Source organism: Moschus berezovskii, chromosome 16 (genome assembly GCF_049115385.1).
Source record: "Moschus berezovskii isolate FMDL1 chromosome 16, NW_MosBer_1.0, whole genome shotgun sequence".
Lineage (NCBI taxonomy): Eukaryota > Metazoa > Chordata > Mammalia > Artiodactyla > Moschidae > Moschus > Moschus berezovskii.
In genome coordinates, this window is record NC_142475.1 from 4,285,788 (window position 1) to 4,306,888 (window position 21,101).

The 21,101-nt window shown below is 38.8% G+C and overlaps 1 protein-coding gene across 1 annotated transcript in view; it reads left to right on the forward strand.

The window, feature by feature from the left end:
* The window catches only part of RALYL (RALY RNA binding protein like), a 412,556-nt gene that overhangs the window by 262,280 nt on the left and 129,175 nt on the right, over positions 1-21,101 (forward strand). Inside the window, exon 2 of the mRNA XM_088844683.1 lies at positions 19,112-19,187. Within this exon, the coding sequence (XP_088700809.1) occupies positions 19,112-19,187 (76 nt within the window). The remainder of the gene's footprint in view (positions 1-19,111; positions 19,188-21,101) is intronic.

Consider the following 21,101-nt stretch of genomic DNA (forward strand, 5'->3'; position numbering starts at 1 on the left):
ATGTATCTGTTGACAATCTGCATGTCTTCTTTCGAAAAATGTCTATTCAGATCATCTGCCCATTTTTAACCTGTTGTTGTATTTTTATTAAGTTGCATGACTTCTTTATATATTTTAGATATTAACCTCTTGTCAGATATGTGGTTAGCAGATATCTTCTCCCATTTAGCAGGTTGCCTTTTAATTTTGATGATGATTTCCTTCACTGTTCATTTGATGTAGACCCGTTTGTCTATTTTTGCTTTTCTTACCCTTGCCTTTGGGATCAGATCCACAAAAACTTTGCTAACATTGGACTCATGAGGGTAACCCCCTACGTTTTCATGTAGGATGTTCATGGTTTCAGATCTCAACATTCAGGTCTTTAATTCAGTTGGAGTTATTGTTTTTATGTAGTGTTAAGAGAGTGGTACAGTTTTATTCTTCTGCTTGTGGCTGTCCAATTTTCCAAATGCCAGTTTTTGAAGAGATTGTCCTTTCTCCAGTGCATGCATGTTCCTGGTCCTTTGTCCTAAATTTGTTTTCTGTATTTTGTGAGTTTATTTCTGGGATCTCAGTTCTGATCCATCGATCTATGTGTTTGTTTTTATTATGATACCATTACTGTAGCTTTGCAGTGTACTTTGAAATCAGGGAGCATGACACTTCCAGCTTTTTTTCATTTTTTTAATATTGTTTTGCTTACTCAGGCTCTTTTGTGGTTCTGTACAAGTTTTAGAATTTTTCTAGTTCTGTGAAAAATGCCGTTGGAGTCTTACAATGGATGGCTTTGAATCTGTAGATTAGGTAGCATGGGCATTTTTCCAATATTAATTTTTCCCACCCATTAGCACAGAATACCTTTCCTTTATTTTTACTTTCTGTAATTTTCCTCATCCATGTCTACAGTTTTCAGAATATAGGTCTTTTACCCACTTGTTTAACTTAATTCCTGGCTATTTTATTACTTCTGATGCAATCGTAATTGATATTGTTTTCTTAATTTCATTTTCTGACAGTTTTTTATTAGTGTATAGAAACGCCATTGATTTTTAGGTTGATTTTGGATTCCACATATTACTGAATTCATTTATTAGTTCTGAAAAGTGAAATCAAAGTGTTAGTCATTCAGTCCTGTCTGACTCTTTGAGACCCCATGGACTGTAGCCTGCCAGGCTCCTCTGTCCATGGAACTCTCCAGATAAGAATACTGGAGTAGGTAGCCTTTCCCTTCTCCAGGGGATCTTCCCGACCCAGAGATCAAATCTGGGTCTCCTACATTGCAAGCAGATTGTTTACCATCTGAGCCACCAGGGAAGTCCTTAGTAGTTCTGTGTTTCCTTTTTGGTGGTCTTTAGAGTTGTAGCAGTTTTTTGACGGAGTCTTTTAAGATTTTCTACATAAAGTATAATGTTATCTGCAGATGGTGATGGTTTTGCATCTTTTTGATTTGGATGCCTTTCATTTACTTTTCTTGGCTAGGACTTCCTATACAATGTTGAATAAAAGTAACAACTGGGCTTCCTTTCCTAGTCCCTGATCTTAGAGAAAAAATTTTCAGCTTTTCACAATTATGTTAACTGTGGATTTATTATGCATAGTCTTCATTATCTTGAGACTCATTCCCTTTATACTCACTTTGTTGAGGGCGTTTATCATAAATGTCGAATTTTGTCAAATGGTTTTCCTGCATCTATTGAGATGATAATATGAATTTTATCTCTTGTCTGGTTAATATGGTGTATCACATTGATTAATTTGGGGATGTTGAATGCTCTTTGTATCCTTGGAATAAATCCCACTTGATTATGATTTATGACCCTTTTAATTTGTTCCTGAATTCAATTTGTTAATATTTTCTTGAAAATTTTTGCATCTATGTTCATTAAAGACATTTCTGTAGTGACGTTGTCCAGGTTTGACATTAGGGTAATGCTGGCCTCTAAAATGAGGTCCTCCTACCTTCAATCCTTTGGAAGAGTTTGAAAAGTATAGTTTTTAAGTCTTTCAATTTTTGATAGAATTCACTAGTGAAGTCATCTGATTGACTTTAATCTTTATTATTTCTTTCTTTTCATTGACTTTAGGCCTTGTTCTTTTTCTAATTTCTTCAGGAGTGAGTTATATTGTTTTATATTTCTCTTCTTTATTGAGACAGACTTTAATTGCAATGAATTTTCATCTTAGAACCACTTATGCTTCATGTCATAGATTTTTGATGTTGTTTGCTGGCATTGTCTTTATGTATCTTCTATTTGTTCTTTGATTTTTGATAACCCATTGATTATTCCATAGCATATTTTTTAGTCTCCACATACTTGCCCCTTTTCCAGCTCAAAATGTCCTGATTATATCTATTAAGTCAGTCTGGTTTAGTGTGTCATCCAAGGTCTGTGTTTCCTTATTTATTTTCTATCTGCTTGATCTATTCATTGATATAAGTGGGATGTTAAAGACCCTGCTTTCATTGCATTGCTGTCAATTTCTCCCTTTATGTCCATTAACATTTGCTTTGTATATTTGAGTGCTCTTGTGGTGGGTGCATATATATTTATCAATGTTATATTTTATTACTGGATTGCTTCTTTATCATCAGCATAATGCTCTTCTTTGTCCTTTATTACTGTGCTTGTTTTAACGTCTGTTTTTCTTATATGAGCATAGCTACACCAGCCTTCTTTTCATTTCCACTTGAGTGGAATAGCTTTATGCATCCCTTTACTTTCATCCTGTATGTCCTTACTTCTGAAGTGAATCTCTTATGAAAAACATACAGATGGGTCTTGTGTGAGTCTTGTTTTTATCTTTTTCCTTTTTTTCTTCACTTATCCACTCTATCTTCTGACTGGAGAATTTAGTCCATTTACATTTAAAATAATTACTGACAGTTTGTTTACATTTGATGTCTGTTTGCTTCCCTGGTGACTCAGATGGTGAAGACACCTGTTTTTTCAGTTGCTCCTGTTTCTTTCTTCTTCCCTGTCTCTCTTCTCTTGTAGTTTGGTGGCTTTCTTCCTTGTTCTGTTTAGATTTCTTTCTCATTTTCTTCTGGATTTACTATGAGTTTTTGTTTGTGGTTACTGTGAGGCTCACATATTGCTCCTGTTTTAAATTGATAGCAACTTAAATTTAAACACATTCTGAATGTTTACATTTTTACTCCCCCGATCATGCTTTGTATTTTTGATGTCTCTTCAACTCTTTCAATTTTAATTGCAATTCTTCTTTGTGTGGATTTCTTTGGATTCATTCTATTTGGGATGTTTTGGGCTTCCTGCAACTGAATATCTATATTTTTCCTCAGTTTAGGGAAATTTTCAGTTATTTCTTCAAATACGTTTTCTGACACTTTCTCTTCCTGTTCTTCTCGTGAGAACCTTATAATAAGAATGTATTCCACTTAATGTTGTCTCAAAGTTTCCTTAAAGAATTTTAACGTTTTTGTTCTTTTTTCTGCTCTGTCTGATTTTCGTTGGTTTGTCTTGCAGTCCAATGATTCATTCTGCTGCTTCTTCCAGTCAGCTGTTGAATCTCCCTGGTGTATTTTTCAGTTTAGGTATCATATTCTTCAGTTCCAAAACTTCAGACCTTTCTTATATTTTCTATCTCTTTGTTGAAAATGTTGCCATGTTTTTCATTCTTTATCTGAATTCATTATCTTTATGACCATTATTTTAAACTCTTTATCAAGTAGATGCTTATCTCCATTTTATTAATGTCTTTCTCTGAAGTTTTTTCTTGTTCTTTCATTCAAAATACATTTCTCTGTCTCCTCATGTTGCCTGATTCTTTGTTTCTGTGTATACGATGAACCTGCTCTCTCTGCCAGTCTGAAGTGTGCTGTGGTCTGTCTGTGCAGTGCCTTGGTGGTGGTCACCTGCCATGATCTGTCTGTGTTCCAGTATCATGGGGCCCAGAAATGCTAGGCGTTCAATGGGATTCTTTGTGTGATGTGTGCACACCTTCCAGGATCAGTGGTATGGGGGCTGCAGTAAAGCCATCCCAGGCCTGGATGAGCACATCCACCAGATCTGGTGGAGCAGGGGTTACTATGAATGGGCACTAGACTGGGCCAAGCCTGTTCACCAGGTCTGGTGGGAAAAATAAGCTTTTTTTATTAATAATTAGTCTAAAATCTTTTAAATAACAATAGTTAATTATTTTATATATAAATTTTAAAAGACCACAAGTTAATTTACTTATGTGCATTTTGATATTTGTTTTAAAGCCAAAATCCTTACTGTTGTATTTGGAATGGATGACCAACAAGTACCTATAGTATAACACTGGAAATTCTGCTAAATGGTACGTGGTAGCCTGGATGGGAGGAGAGTCTGGGGGAGAATTGTTCAGTTGCTAAGTCATCTCTGACTCTTTGCAACCCCATGAACTGCAGCACACCAGGCTTCCCTGTCCCTCGCTGTCACCGTGAATCTTCTCAAACTCATGTCCACTGAGTTGGTGATGCCATTCAGCCATCTCATCCTCTGTTGATCCCTTCTCCTCTTGCCCTCAATCTTTCCCAGAATCAGGGTCTTTTCGAATGAGTCAGCTTTAGCATCAGCCATTCCAATGAGTATTCAGGGTTGATTTCCTTTAGGATTGACTGATTTGATCTCCTTGCAGTCCAAGGGACTCTCAAGAGTTTTCTCCAGCACCAAAGTTCGAAAGCATCTATTCTTTGGTGCTCAGCCTTCTTTATGGTCTAACTCTCACATCCATATATGACTACTTGGGGGAGAATAGATACATATATATATATGTATTCCTGAGTCCCTCCGCTGGCCACTTCAAACAATCTCAACATTGTTAATCAATACAAAGGCAAATGTTTAGAATGAAAAGAAAATCTTAATAACAAGAAAATCAATAAATATTTATAATAATAGATACATATATGTAAAAAAACTTATTCTTGATTATTAAATGATGACTGTGAAATTGATGACATTATATATGAATGGTGTTTTATATTTAGTTTAAAAATTCAGCATTGAAGATAAAATAATGTGACTTTTGCAGTGATACTTTGAATACAACTTTGAGTGAAATACAGAATGGTGGTTAAAAAAAATGATCTTAGTAAATTAGGGTACATACAAATTAAAATAATTTTGAAGTTGGTTATATTACACAAATAACAAACAACTGCATTAAACGAATGCAATCATGTGATTTCTACTGATTTATACAAACTGAGCTGTATCACAGTTTATAAATATTTCATGTTTATATAGTGAAAGTCTCTCAGTTGTGTCCAACTCTTTGTGACCTCATGGACTATACAGTCCATGGGATTCTCTAGGTCAGAATACTGGAGTGGGTAGCCTTTAATTTCCCAGGGGAAAATCCCAGCATAGAGATGGATCGCAGATCTCCCGCATTGCAGGCAGATTCTTTACCAGCTGAGCTACAAGGGAAGCCCAATCCTGGAATTCAAAGTCAAGTGGGCCTTAGGAAGCATCACTACAAACAAAGCTAGTGGGGGTAATGGAATTCCAGTTGAGCTATTTCAAATCCTAAAAGATGATGCTGTGAAAGTGTTGCACTCAATATGCCAGCAAATTTGGAAAACTCAGCAGTGGTCAAAGGACTGGAAAAGGTCAATTTTCATTCCAATCCCAGAGAGGGTAATGACAAAGAATGCTCAAACTACCGCACAATTGCACTCATCTCACATGCTACCAAAGTAATGCTCAAAATTCTCCAAGCCTGGCTTAAACAATATGTGAACTATGAACTTCCAGATGTTCAAGCAGGTTTTAGAAAAGGCAGAGAAACCAGAGATCAAATTGGCAATATCTTGTGGATCATTGAATAAACAAGAGAATTCCAGAAAAACATCTATTTCTGCTTTATTGACTATGCCAAAGCCTCTGACTGTGTGGATCACAAAAACCTGTGGAAAATTCTGAAAGAGATGGGAATACCAGACCACCTGACCTGCCTCCTGAGAAACCTGTATGCAGGTCAGGAAACAACAGTTAGAACTGGACACAGAACAACAGACTGGTTCAAAATTGGGAAAGAAGTACGTCAAGGCTGTACATTGTCACCCTGCTTATTTAACATATATGCAGAATTCAGTTCAGTTCAGTCGCTCAGTCGTGTCCGACTCTTCGCAACCCCATGAATCACAGCACGCCAGGCCTCCCTGTCCATCACCAACACCCAGAGTTCACTCAAACTCATGTCCACAGAGTCGGTGATGCCATCCAGCCATCTCATTCTCTGTCGTCCCCTTCTCCTCCTGCCCCCAACCTTTCCCAGCATCAGAGTCTTTTCCAGTGAATCAACTCATTGAATGAGGTGGCCAAAGTATTGGAGTTTCAGCTTTAGCATCAGTCCTTCCAATGAACACCCAGGATTGATCTCCTTTAGAATGGACTGGTTGGATCTCCTTGCAGTCCAAGGGACTCTCAAGAGTCTTCTCCAGCACCACAGTTCAAGAGCATCAATTCTTCGGCGATCAGCTTTCTTCACAGTCCAACTCTCATATCCATACATGACCACGGGAAAAACCATAGCCTTGACTAGACGGACCTTGGTTGGCAAAGTAATGTCTCTACTTTTTAATATACTATCAAAGTTGGTCATAGCTTTCAACCCAAGGAGTAAGTGTCTTTTAATTTCATGGCTGCAATCAGCAACTGCAGTGATTTTGGAGCCCAAAAAAATAAAGTCTGACACTGTTTCCACTGTTTTTCCATCTATTTCCCATGAATTGATGGGACCAGATGCCATGATCTTTGTTTTCTGAATGTTGAGCTTTGAGCCAAACTTTTCACTCTCCTCTTTCATTTTCATCAAGAGGCTTTTGAGTTCCTCTTCACTTTCTGCCATAAGGGTAGTGTCATCTGCATATCTGAGGTTATTGATATTTCTCCCAGCAATCTTGACTCCAGCTTGTGCTTCTTCCAGCCCAGCGTTCCTCATGATGTACTCTGCATATAAGTTAAATAAGCAAGGTGACAATATACAGCCTTGACGTACTCCTCTTCCTATTTGGAACCAGTCTGTTGTTCCATGTACAGTTCTAACTCTTGCTTCCTGACCTGCATTCAGGTTTCTCAAGAGGCAGGTCAGGTGGTCTGGGATTCCCATCTCTTTCAGAATGTTCCACAGTTTATTGTGATCCACACAGTCAAAGGCTTTGGCATAGTCAATGAAGCAGAAATAGATGTTTTTCTGGAACTCTCTTGCTTTCTCCATGATACAGCAGATGTTGGCAATTTGATCTCTGGTTTCTCTGCCTTTTCTAAAACCTGCTTGAACATCTGGGAGTTCACGGTTCACATATTGCTGAAGCCTGGCTTGGAGAATTTTGAGCATGACTTTACTAGCGTGTGAGATGAGTGCAATTGTGTGGTAGTTTGAGCATTCTTTGGCATTGCCTTTCTTTGGGATTGGAATGAAGACTGACCTTTTCCAGTCCTGTGGCCACTGCTGCGTTTTCCAAATTTGTTGGCATATTGAGTGCAGCACTGTCACATATGCAGAGTAGACCATGCAAAATGCCAAGCTGGATGAAGCACAAGCTGGAATTAAGACTGCTGGGAGAAATATCAATAACCTCAGATATGCAGATGATACCACCCTTATGGCAGAAAGCAAAGAAAACGAAAGAGCCTCTTCATGAAAATGAAAGAGGAGAGTGAAAAAGTTGGCTTATAGCTCAACATTCAGAAAACTAAGATCATGGCATCCGGTCCCATCACTTCATGGCAAATACATGAGGAAACCTTGGAAACAGTGAGAGACTTTATTTTCTTGGGCTTCAAAATCACTGCAGCTGATGACTGCAGCCATGAAATTAAAAGACGCTTGATCCCTGAAGAAAAGTTATGACCAACCTAGACAGCATATTAAAAAGAAGAGACATTATGTTGCCAAGAAAGGTCCGTCTCATCAAAGCTTTGGTTTTTCCAGTAGTCATGTATGTATGTGAGAGTTGGACTATAAAGAAAGCTGAGCACCAAAGAATTGATGCTTTAGAACTGTGGTGTTGGAGAAGACTCTTGAAAGTCCCTTGGACTGCAAGAAGATCCAACCAGTCAATCCTAAAAGAAAGCAGTCCTGAATATTCATTGTAAGGACTGATGCTGAAGCTGAAACTCTAATACTTTGGCCAACTAATGTGAAGAACTGACTCATTGGAAAAGACCCTGATGCTGGGAGGGATTGGGGGCAGGAGGAGAAGGGGATGACAGAGGATGAGATGGTTGGATGGCATCACCGACTCGATGGACATGAATTTGAGTGAGCTCCGGGAGTTGGTGATGGACAAGGAGGCCTGGTGTGCTGCAGTCGGTGGGGTCGCAGAGAGTCAGATACAACTGAGCGACTTCACTTTCACTTTTCACTTTTATGCATTGGAGAAGGAAATGGCAACCCACTCCAGTGTTCTTGCCTGGAGAACCCCCGGGACGGCAGAGCCTGGTGGGCTGCCACCTATGGGGTCGCACAGAGTCGGTCACAACTGAAGCGACTTAGCAGCAGCAGCAGCATATATGCCTACTTTTTTTTTTTAGTTCAGTTTCTATTGGGGTTAAAAGCAGTTTGAATCTGAATAAATCATACAATGATCAGATTTACCAGTTAACTAGTAATAAGTTCAAGTTTCCATTTTCATTTGTCCTTGCAGATGGGGCCTGGGAGCGTCAGGGTGTTTTCTGGTAACAAATGGGAATCTGTCCAACCAGTGATCTTTGCATTAGCATTCTAGCGACAGAGGCCAGCGTGCCATAGAGCTGTGTCGGAGCCAATTTATGAAACTAGATCCAAAGGCTCATTAAAACGGTCACAATTCAGTGACTGCCTGGTAAAATTAGACTACAGTTTCATTCCCATAACAGAGAATATTTTAACAGGCTATTAAGGATATATATCAAGTATGAAAACTAGCTTTGATTCTGTGAAGGGAAAAACAACAAGATTTGAAATCCATTTACTTTTGTGTGGAATTGGTTCCACTCTCACATCTAGGCTTAACATGCTTCAAATGGTCATATTTTAGAACACACGTCTGCCTCTGCAAATCTGAGGCATTTTTCTCTCAGAGTAAAAGCACTTTGGTAAAGAATCTGCCAGCAATGCAGGAGACCCGGGTTTGATTCGCAGGTCTGGAAGATCCCCTGCAGAAGGGATAGGCTACCCACTCCAGTGTTCATGCCTGGAGAATCCCAGGAACAGAGGAGCCTGGTGAGCTACAGTCCATGTGGCGTGAGCGTCGGACACGACTTAGCGACTAAACCGAAAGCACTTTGGGGCAGCTCCATCAAACTGACATCTCAAGCAGCTCTCAGTCGAAAGTCAGGCGTGTTTCCCCCGTTGCTGCCTGCCAAATCTCCCTGCAGCGTTCTTTTATCATAGATCTTCCTCAGTGATGCCAAAACGCCTGGGGGTTTAGAATGTATTATTTTACAGGTCTTTCCACAGCCAAACCAGGTTTAAGAGGCTAAAAAATATGGCGTCCAAAGTCTGGTTAAGGGCAATGCGATAGTACAGAAAGTTCTAGAACGTGAATCTGGTGCAGTGCCCAACTCTCAGCCATCTCTCATGGGGCAGGGGCAGGGCACTCCCTCTCGTACTAGTTCAGCGCCTGACACCTGCACCATGTTCAGTAATTAAGACGAGAGTGAAGTGAGCTAACGATATTATCGGGAAAGCCGTTTAATTTCTCGATATCTCAGACATCTATATACATGACACAGAAATAAAGACCCCTGCTCTGCTTATTTCACAGGCTGGTTCTGAGGCTCTAAACTCATCATAACTGCAAAAGCACTTTTTAATGGTATAGTGCTTATATAGGGTAAGGTATGGTGTTATGCATTCACTTGTCAAACATAACAGACTATTTTCTTTGCCGCCTGAATTTTTATTCAATGAAACAGTAATGAATCCCTAAATCTTCCAAATGTGAACAATAAAACTCTGAATGACTTTTCCTGGCAGTCTATATGCCATGGCTGAATTATTTAAACTTTTATTTAAACCTGAGGAAACAAACAAACACAAACCAATCCCAGGAGTAAAGATACTACTTTTAATTAATTTCTTTAGAAAAATATATCTTTTCATTTTTCCTCATCTAAAAAAAAAAAAAACCCTTGATCATGTGGATGCCTTATTATAGTTAGAGGTCACTTCAATATCAAGCATAAATTTCTCTAGAAATAACGGATGCCATCAGGGTTCACTGTTGGCAGGGATAAGTAATGAGTATTTGTTTATTGTAGTAGTGTAATTTAAAATGGTAAATTATGTTTCCAAAAGGCGATATTCCAAATTGAAAACACAGCAAAGAAATAAATGGGAAATATTTTTGCATGTATTTCAGGGTAACTCATAAACCAGCGTTCAGAGGCATTCTGTTTTGCTGGATGTTAACAAGTATGCTGTCCAAAGTCTTATCTCTCTCTCTCTCATACGCATTTGAGTTAAACATTATGGAATGTTTGTTTCCAGAATCTTTTTCCTTTAATATGCATTACAAATATCTGACAAAGAGAAATATTATCACATTTTCACCAAATTTATTTTATCATGACTCATTTGGCAACATACTTATTAACACCTTCCAAAACATTGTTTAGATAAATACCGCTTTAGGAGCTGTTCTGACAAAGCGTGTTTGACTGGACACATTACAACCGATGAAAAGCACCTCTTCTGGCTTTTCTGAGTTTGGTTAACCAGTGGACTCCTACAGCACCTACCACCCCAAAGCTCTGTGCAGGATACTGAAGAGCCTGAGAAGCTGATCTGTGACTACCCTTTAGAAGTCCAGAGTCAAAGGGACAAACACTCAGTGGTCAGTTCCGGGAGAAGGATGTAATGAAGTAAAACGGTAGTGCCAAGGAGAATCACATCTGTTTGGGTTCAGAATTGGAGGTATCTTTCTAAAAGTCCAAAGCATCCAATTATTGAATGCTTTTACTATCGTCTTTAGTAGTACCCTAACAAGAATTGGCCAAATAAATATGTCTGTGCGTGTCAGATATCATTTTCAGGGGTGATGCTTTGGAACGGTACCTGTCTCCATTTGCCTCATCTCATTTACCTCAAACCAGAGTAGGTTCAGCTCATTGACTTTTTTCAGTTCTGTGACTTTATAGCATATATCTCTCATGGTATTAGCTTCATTTATTTAGTTTAAAAATAAACAAGAAAATTGATTAGATTTTGGAACACTTAATGTACTTCAAGCAATTTACTGTGAAAAGATATAGTTAGCAACCCAACGGGATATTTATCAATTATTTGAATCTGAAATTTAATAGTAGAAGGATCATTTTAGAGTTCATTTGAATTTTTTCACATTTTTTCATGCTTATTTGAAATATTAAAACTTCAAAATAGACATAGGATCTGTTCGATCAGCTTCATAGTTAGTTCTTACCGAGGTTCATAATGTCATATGACAAAGTGCAAATGCCTCTTCTCCCTCCATGTAGAGGTCTGCAATCTCCAGTCATCTCCTGAAAGAAAGCGATAGTTGCTCAGTTGTGTCTGACTCTTTGCAACCCCATGGACTGCAGCACGCCTTGCCTCCCTGTCCATCACCAACTTCCAGAGCTTACTCAAACTCAAGTCCATTGAGTTGGTGATGCCGTCTAACCATCTCATCCTCTGTCATCCCCTTCTCCTCCTGCCTTCAATCTTTCCCAGCATCAGGATCTTTGCTAGGGAGTCAGCTCTTCGCATCAGGTGGCCAAAATATTGGAGTTTCCGCTTCAACATCAGTCCTTCCAATGAACACTCAGGACTGATTTCCTTTAGGATGGATTGGTTGGATGGATTGGTCTCCTTGAAGTCCAAGGGACCCTCAAGAGTCTTCTCCAACACCACAGTTCAAAAGCATCAATTCTTCAGCGCTCAGCTTTCTTTATAGTCAAACTCTCACATCCACACATGACTACTGGAAAAACCATAACCTTGACTAGACGGACCTTTGTTGGCAAAGTAATGTCTTTGCTTTTTAATATGCCGTCTAGGTTGGCTTCCAAGGAATAAGTGTCTTTTAATGGCTTCTATCACCATCTGCAGTGATTTTAGAGCCCAGAAAAATAAAGTCAGCCACCTTTTCCACTGTTTCCCCATCTATTTGCCATGAAGTGATGGGACCGGATGCCATGATCTTAGTTTTCTGAATGTTGAGCTTCAAGCCAACTTTTTCACTCTCCTCTTTCACTTTCATCAAGAGGCTCTTTAGTCCTACTACACTTTCTGCAGTTATTTTTAGTCCCTTATAATTTCTGTCATTTGTTGCTTGAGGAGACATCTGTCTAGGTACCAACACTGCAGCACGGCCACAAAGGGCCCAGGTCTCAGCTTGTCTCAAACCCAAACAGAAACTCTTCATGAGACTTCTGTTTCATGGTGCTTGTCTAGTTTTATCAATGCCCTCTACGAGAAGATGATTTTAATACTCTGATAATACAGTCCATCACCTTGGTATATAAGTACCTCAATATGTACTTTTGCAAAACAAGTAGGAATTTAACTAGGATTTTTTGGACCCATTTCAAAAGCATTCGTTGCGATGATTAAATCTACATTCTTTCTTGAGGGTAATGTAAGATTTTTAAATGTTGGTCCTTACTCTGAATCTTCGCAAACTCAGGAATTTAAGAAATGCCACTTCGTTTTTTGAATCTCAACATTTTATCTGAAGTTCCTGTCTTGTGAGAGTGGCAGAAAATTGAACCTTGGTTATTCTTCCTCTAGTCCCTCCTGTGAGTGACTTGCACAGCGCCAGCACAATCAGGGAAGCAAGTCTTAGGAGGTCTCTCTGTAGCTGACCACAAAGTTCAGTGTCCAGAGGCTATTTACACTGTCTGTAGGCTTTCTTCAAGGCCAACAGCTCTTGAGATAGACGGACCTGAACTTTGGCTTCCAAATAAGATGGGTTGTTCCAAAAACACAATGAAATCTTGTATCAATAAAGCTAAACACAAAGGAAACGCTCACTCATCCAGACGCTGGCCATGCTTTATGTTCCCTGATCTGCTGAGTTCACGCCCACTGTTCCTGCTCCCCTGTCTTCATCCAGTTCCTCTCACATGCATCCCTGTCCACTAACACCAGGACATGGACGATCTTTACTAGAGCGGTGTAACATACATAAATTTCCATATTTAAGCATACATTTATAAACGTTCAAAGGAAAATGACTCATTTGAACACTATTCAGTGTTCAGACACTATCCAATGTCTATAAGAAAAAAAGATTTTTTTGCACTTTCTATTACCTTCAAACAGACACTGATGTTTGAACTCGCTGTGTTACAACCTTTCATAAACCATCTTCCATTGTATGTTGGGGCTTCCCAGATGGCACTAATGGTAAAAATCTGCCTGCCAATGCAGCAGTTGCAGGTTCGATCCATAGGTTGGGAAGATCCCCTGGAGTAGGAAATGGCAAACCTCTCCAATGTTTTTGCCTGGGAAATCCCATGGACAGAGGAGCCTGGCGGGTTATAGTCTGTGGGACCTCAACAGAATCAGATACGACTGAGCGCACACAGAGCCATTGAATGTTGTTGTTTAGTCACTAAGTCATGTCCGACTCTTTTGTGACCCCATGAGCTGTAGCCTCCGAGGCTCTTCTGTCTGTGAGATTTTCCAGGCAAGAATAATAGGGTAGGTGGCCATCTCCTCCAGGGGATCATCCTAACACAGGGATCGAACCTGTGTCTCCTGCGTTGGCAGGTGGATTCATTACTACTGAGCCATCAGGGAAGCACCCCATTGTATGCAGTTAGTTAGTCACTCAGTCGTGTCTGACTCTTTGCAACCCCATGGCCTGTAGCCCAACAGGCTACTCTGTCCATGGAATTCTGCAGGCAAGAGTCTGGAGTGGGTAGTCGGTCCCTTCTCCAGGAGATCTTCCTTACCCAGGGATCAAGCCGGGTCTCCTGCCTTAGCAGGCAGATTCTTTACTGTCTGAGCCACCAGGGAAGTTCCCCCATTGTATGGATCCACTGTCAGACTCAGAACCACTAGCTATAGATTATTTTTAAAATGGATGTTACAATACTTGTTTTGATAGTCTTAAGTTTGTTTTTTTTTTAATTTACTTATGAGAATATTTTTTTGTTTTCAGTTCAAAAGTAAAGAATTCTATCATAGAAATACAATAGTGTGTTTAATGATATTTCTTGGATATGTACCTCTACCATCATTACAGATCTTATAAAAATAACAGAAATCTTCATTTGTTTCACTCACTTTTTTGTTCCAACTCGGTCCTATGTGAAGGGTTAGACAGCCCAGACCTGTGTGGGCTTCTTCCAAATTACACAAGAGCCAGTGTCTTCCTAATGCATCCTCAGGGCTGTTTTTCACTCAGAATCCAAAGTTATTTCCCACTCAGATCAGATGAAGATTTCCAACTGGAGGCTCTAATAATCTTCTCCCATCTGTAACCCCTCCTCCCAACAGCTCTTTTCTTCTGTTTCCCACTCGCCATCTCTACAGAAAGCCTTACTCACCAAAATCCACTGCCCTGACCTGAATATTTATCAACACACACCTTACCACCTTTGTGATCATTTTCTTTTGTAATTTTGTATTAATTATTATACAGATTAAATTTTTGGATAGACATTAAATTTAAATATATGAAGAAAATTAAATATTTATATAAAATTTATATTCAAAATAAAATTTATAACATATTTAAGTTATACAGAGTGATGCTATATTAGAACTTACTTCCTCTATCCAGTTTAAGAAATAGCACATTATGATTAACTTTGAAGTCCTTTAGATACCCTTCACAAGTCCCATACCCTTACCTACCCCTCTAGAGGCAACCTTCATCCTGAATTCATTTCCTTATTTCTGCTTGCTTTTCTTAGTTTTATTACATGTATTTTCATTCCTATGCAACGTATTGTTTAAATTTGTATTTTTATTAGCATAAAAGGGTTCAGTCTGTCACTGTTTTCCCAGGATACCATCTTTTTGCTCAGTGTTACGTTCCTGAGATCCGTCAGATCATCAGTGTTGTAGCCAATAGCTCTGTGTTTCTCTCTCTCTACCCCTACTCTCCTGCTTTGTAGTATGCTTACATGTAAATATATCACAAAATGCTTTTATCCAGTTATCTGCCAATGGATGTTTGTGATTTTACATGACTTTTTAACTGTACTGCAATAAATATGCTTATAAGATACACACTTTCAAGAGTTTCTATAGGTGCATGCCTCCTGGTTCATAGGACTTAGCATTTTATGTGTATCATAAACTACTAAATTATTTTCTAAAATAGTTTCACTAATTTATGCTTACAGTCACAATGTATACAAGTTTGACTTGCTCCGAAGCCTCATCAACTTGTGATACTGTCAGACTTTGTAAACTCTTGGAAACCCAGTGGGTATCAGTTATATGCCATTGTGGTTTCGCTTGCATTTACCACTTCTACTGAGGCTGAGAATACTTTCATGTGTTTATTCAGCGTTCATATTTCCTCTTCTGTAAAGTGCCTTAACTAGTTTTTTCCCAATTTTCTATTTGGTGGTTTGTCTCTTTTTCCTATGACATGAATGTTTTATATATTCCTGAAACAAATCCTTCATCAAAGATTTCTTTATCTAATTTGTGACTCTTCATTTTTAATGTGACTTGGATGGGCAGAAACACTTGATTTTTAATGTAGCAGAATTTATCATTCTTACGTTTTAAGGCTAGTGCTCTTTATGTCTGGTTTAAGATTATCCTTCCATACGCTGATCTCATAAAGATATTCTGCTGTATTTCCTCCTAAGTCTTATATTTTGTCTCTTACACTGAGGTTTTTAACCCAATAAGTAATCTTTCTGTATGATGAAATTAGGGGTCCAATTTCATATTTGTCCTTGCTACAATAACCAGTAACCAAAATAACCAATAACAACCAATAACCAACTGTTACAGCATCAAAAGTCTATCTTTCCCTCACTTGTCAGCTGAGCTGGCTCGATCATAATTTAACTATTTCATCTACGTGTAAGTCAGTTTTGGGTTCTCTACTCTCTTCCATTGTGTTTGTTTTCTCTTTTTGTATTAAAACAGCTCTCCTCATTATTACAGCTTTAAAATAAATCCTGATAAGGTAAATTTGCCAGCTTTTCAAGTATATTACGGCTATTTTGATGGTTTGTTCTATCATATACATTTTAGAATCAGCATGTCAAATGCCCCACAAACATGAAAGGAATATTTGGGGATTTTATTGTAAATATGTAGGATCAATAGATCAACTTGAGGAGAATTGATAAATTTATTTATCAAGCCTTCCAAATTCTCTTTTTATGTAAAATAACTGTAAAATCTCCCAATACAGAGTTATAATTTTCTTCATAAACATCTTTCAAATTTTTCTTGTATTTATCCCTGTATGTTACATAAGTGGCATCCTTTAAAATCATGCATTTAAATATGTGTTGCTATGTAGAAACATGCAATTGGATTTTGTATATTGGCTTTGAATATAAGAAACTTGTAAAACTCTCTTTAATTGTAGTAATCTGTGCATGCCTCAGAGTTTTTTGTGGACCCACATGTTATCAGCAATTTTGACAGTTCAATTTTTTTCTTTCCCATTTCTGATATTGTTTTCCTGCCTTACTTCACTATCTACAATATCCAGTATAGTGTTATATAGAGATGGTGGTAGTAAACTCCCTTGTAAATCCCCTGATCTTAAAGAAAATGTGCCCAGTAACCCACTATTAAGTATGGTGTTTACTGTGGATTTTATATTGATATTCTTTGGCAGGTGGGAGAGGCTTGCTTCTCTTCCTAGTTAACGATTTCCCCACGTATGGTTGTTGAATTAGATGAGCATGCATTTCCTATCCTTTAATGTGGGCCCTGCCTCCTGTCCCCTCGGATTCCCGAGGATGTGATAACGAAAGCTCAAGTTCTGGTTTCAGCAGACATCTTCAGGACGAAGCCAGGCTCAGTATTCCATCTCCATTGGCTTGCCACGCCCACTCAGATGTAGGCTTCTGTGAATGCCTTACTTTGATGTTAGCCCAATGTGTTTTTTAAAAGAGATAACATTATGCCATTTGAAGCAACATGATTAGAATTGGAGATTGTCATACTGAGTGAAGTAAGTAGACAGAGAAAGATGAATATCATATAAAATCATTTATATGTGGAATCTAAAAAATATGTACAAATGAACCTATTTACAAAACAGAAATAGCATCACAGATGTGTAGAAAGCAAATTTGGACAGGGAGCCTGGTGTGCTGTGATTCATGGGGTCGCAGAGAGTCAGACACGACTGAGCGACTGAACTGAACTGAACTGAAGGGGGAAGAAGGACAGGCAAACTGAGAGACTGAGGTTGACATCTTCACACTGCTATATATAAAATCAATAACAACAAGGGCCTACTGCACAGCACAGGGAACCCCGCTGAATACTCGGCAACGATCTATATGGGAACACAGCCTAAACAAGGAGTGGACAGAGGTGCATGCATGCCTGTTTCATTTTGTTGTACAGCAGAAGCTAACACCGCATTGCAAATCATCTATACGCCAATGTAAGTTACTTTAAAAGAGATCCATTATTTTCCATCTGGATATGTTGGCTGCTTTTACTGATGGGTGGTCCATCCATCCCCAGACAGTGTATGCAGTCCCCTGTATTTGGCTCAGATGGTAAAGAATCTGCCTGCAGTGCAGGAGACTTGAGTTTGATCCCTGGGTCAGGAAGATCCCCTGGAGAAGGGAATGGCAGCCCATTCCAGTATTCTTGCCTGGAGAATCCCATGGACGGAGAAGCCTGGCAGGGTACAGTCCATGGGGTTGCAGAGTCAGACCAATTGAGCAACTAACACTTCCGTTTTTCACTAATGAGAAATAGAACTTTGCCTTTCCTGTCAAAATAATATCACTCACTTCTTTCAAAGCTTTTCTTAAAGTTCACTTCCTTTAGATTTTCTTTTTTATCATCCTCTGGAAATGTTGACTTTATTAAGTATAATAGTTTTTATCATTTCCCAAAACTTTACCGCACAACTTCATAACAGTTTTACACATTTTTAAAAAATATTGTCATGTGTGAAATGAATCACTAATTCAGGGTCAATGCATGTTATAGGATGCTCGGGGCTGGCATGCGGGGATGACCCAGAGGGAGGATAAAGGGAGGAGGGAGGTGGGAGGGGGGTTCAGGAGGGGGAACTTATGTAAACCCAGGGTGAATTCATGTCAATGTATGGCAAAACCAACCAATATAATATTGTAAAATAATTTGCCTCCAATAAAAAATAAATTAATTACAATAAAAAAGAAAATACTGAAAGAAAAAAAAAATTAAAAAAAAAATATTAAGGTTGGTAATTGATGCAAATGCTCTCTTGTCATGTACTTAATTTAGGCATCTTCTTGTCTTATCTTAGAGACTTTGTTATAGTTTTAGTTCTTGAAAGCAAGCGACGTGCTGTCTTTTCCTTCAGATCACTCCAAAACTCTGTAATTGAACATGCCAGTTACTGAACGCATTGTGTTGTTCCCTCAGTAAACCTTGTATCCTTTATAATTCCACCCTTCTAACACTTCTCTGCTTAACTGGAGAAGATATTACCAAAGGGAATGTAACAATTCCTCTCATGAACAAAGCTTCATTCTATGAAAATGTCTATACAGAGACATTCCAGGCAAAACTGCAAATCAGTGTGATATTTCATTCTGCCTCTTTCTTTTATTTAAATTAATTTTTATGGGAGTATGCTTGCTTTACAATCATGCTCCTTTCCCTTTCTAGTTTTAGTGAGCATTCCTGACCCCTCTACCTTGTCCAATACTTGCTTTTTTCGTTGTACTTTGCACCTTCTGATATGTTACATTGTCTTCCTATTCGTTATGCTTGTGGTTTACTATCTATCCCCTCCTTCCCCATAGTAGACAAGCCCCACAAGGGTACGGATCTAACACATTTGGTGTATGACATATCTCAAACAGAGCCTGGCCTAGAATAGGTGCTCAAAAAACACTTGTGAATAAATGAATGTCATATAACATTTTACACACAAAAACAATACATAATGCAACTTCATAATTTATTTTCACAACAGGTTTAATACTTTCTTAACCAGTGCCATTTTACTCTATGTTTTCAGATATCAATATGGCAGGAGAACCGAAACCGTACAGACCCAAACCTGGAAATAAGAGGCCCATTTCTGCGCTTTACAGGTGAGTAAGCAAGCACCATTTTATCAATCTGTTGATCAGCCCCTCAGTCGTGTCCCACTCTTTGCAATCCCATGGACTGCAGCACACCAGGCCTCCCTGTCCATCACCAACTCCCAGAGTTTACTCAAACTCATGTCCATCGAGTCAGTGATGCCATCCAACCATCTCATCCTATGTGTCCCCTTCTCCTCCTGCCTTCAATCTTTCCCTGCATCAGGGTCTTTTCAAATGAGTCAATTCTTCACATCAGGTGGCCAAAGTATTGGAGTTTCAGCTTCAATATCAGTCCTTCCAATGAATATTCAGGACTGATTTCCTTTAGGATGGACTGGTTGGATCTCCTTGAAGTTCATGGGACTCTCAAGAGTCTTCTCCAGCACCACAGTTCAAAAGCATCAATTCTTCTGCGCTCAGCTTTCTTTATAGTTCAACTCTCACATCCATACATGACTACTGGAAAAACCATAGCTTTGACTATATGGGCCATTGTAGGCAAAGTGATGTCTCTGCTTTTTAATATACTGTCTAAGTTTGTCATAGCTTCTCTTCCAAGGAGCAAGTGTCTATTAATTTCATGCCTGCACTCACCCTCTGCAGTGATTCTGGAGCCCAAGAAAATAAAGTCTGCCACTGTTTCCATTTTTTCCCCGTCTATTTGCTATGAAGTGATGGGACTGGATGCCATGATCCTCATTTTTTGAGTGTTGAATTTTAAGCCAGCTTTTTCAGTCTCCTCTTTCACATTCATCAAAAAGGTCTTTAGTTTCTCTTCATTTTCTGCTGTAAGTTTATTTATATTTCTCCTGATAATCTTGATTCCAGCTTGTGTTTCATCCAGCCCAGTGTTTCTCATGATGTACTCTGCATATAAGTTAAATAAGCCGGGTGACAATATACAACCTTGACATAATCCTTTCCCAATTTGGAACCAGTCTGTTGTTCCATGTCCAGTTCTAACTGTTGCTTCTTGACCTGCATGTAGATTTCTCACAAGGCAGGTCAGGTGGTCTGGTATTCCCATCTCTTAAAGAATTTTCCACAATTTGTCATGATCCACGTTCGAAGGCTTTAGCATAGTCAATGAAGCAGAAGTTGATGTTTTTCTGAAATTATCTTGCATTTTCTGTGATCCAACAAACGTTGGCAATTTGATCTCTGGTTCCTCTGCCTTTTCTAAATTCAATTTGTACATCTGGAAGTTCTCAATTCATGTACTGTTAAAGCCTGGCTTGGAAGATTTTGAGCATTACCTTACTAGCATGTGAGATGAGTGCAATTGTGTGGTAGTTTGAGCATTCTTTGGCATTGCCTTTCTTAGGGATTGGAATGAAAACTGACATTTTCCAGTCCTGTGGCCATTGCTGAGTTTTCCATATTTGATGGCATAATGAATGCAACATGTTAACGGTGTCATCTTTTAGGATTTAAATAGCTCAGCTTGAATTCCATCACCTGTACTATCTTTGTTCATAGTAATGCTTCCTAAGGTCCACTTGACTTTGCACTCCAGGATGTCTGGCTCTAGGTGGGTGATCACACTATCATAGTTATCTGGGTCATGAATATCTTTTTTGTACAGTTCTTCTGCGTATTCTTGTTACCTCTTCTTAATGTCTTCTGCTTCTGTTAGGTCTGTACCATTTCTGTCATTTATTGAGCCCATCTTTGCATGAAATGTTCCCTTGGTATCTCTAATTTTCTTGAAGAGATCTCTAGTCTTTACCATTCTACTGTTTTCCTCCATTTCTTAGCATTGTTCACTTAGGAAGGATTTTTTCTCTCTCCTTGCTGTTCTTTGGAACTCTGCATTAAAAAGGATATATCTTTCCTTTTCTCCTTTGTCTTTTGTGTCTGTTCTTTTCTCAGTTATCTGTAAGGGCTCCTCAGACAACCATTTTGTCTTTTCACATTTCT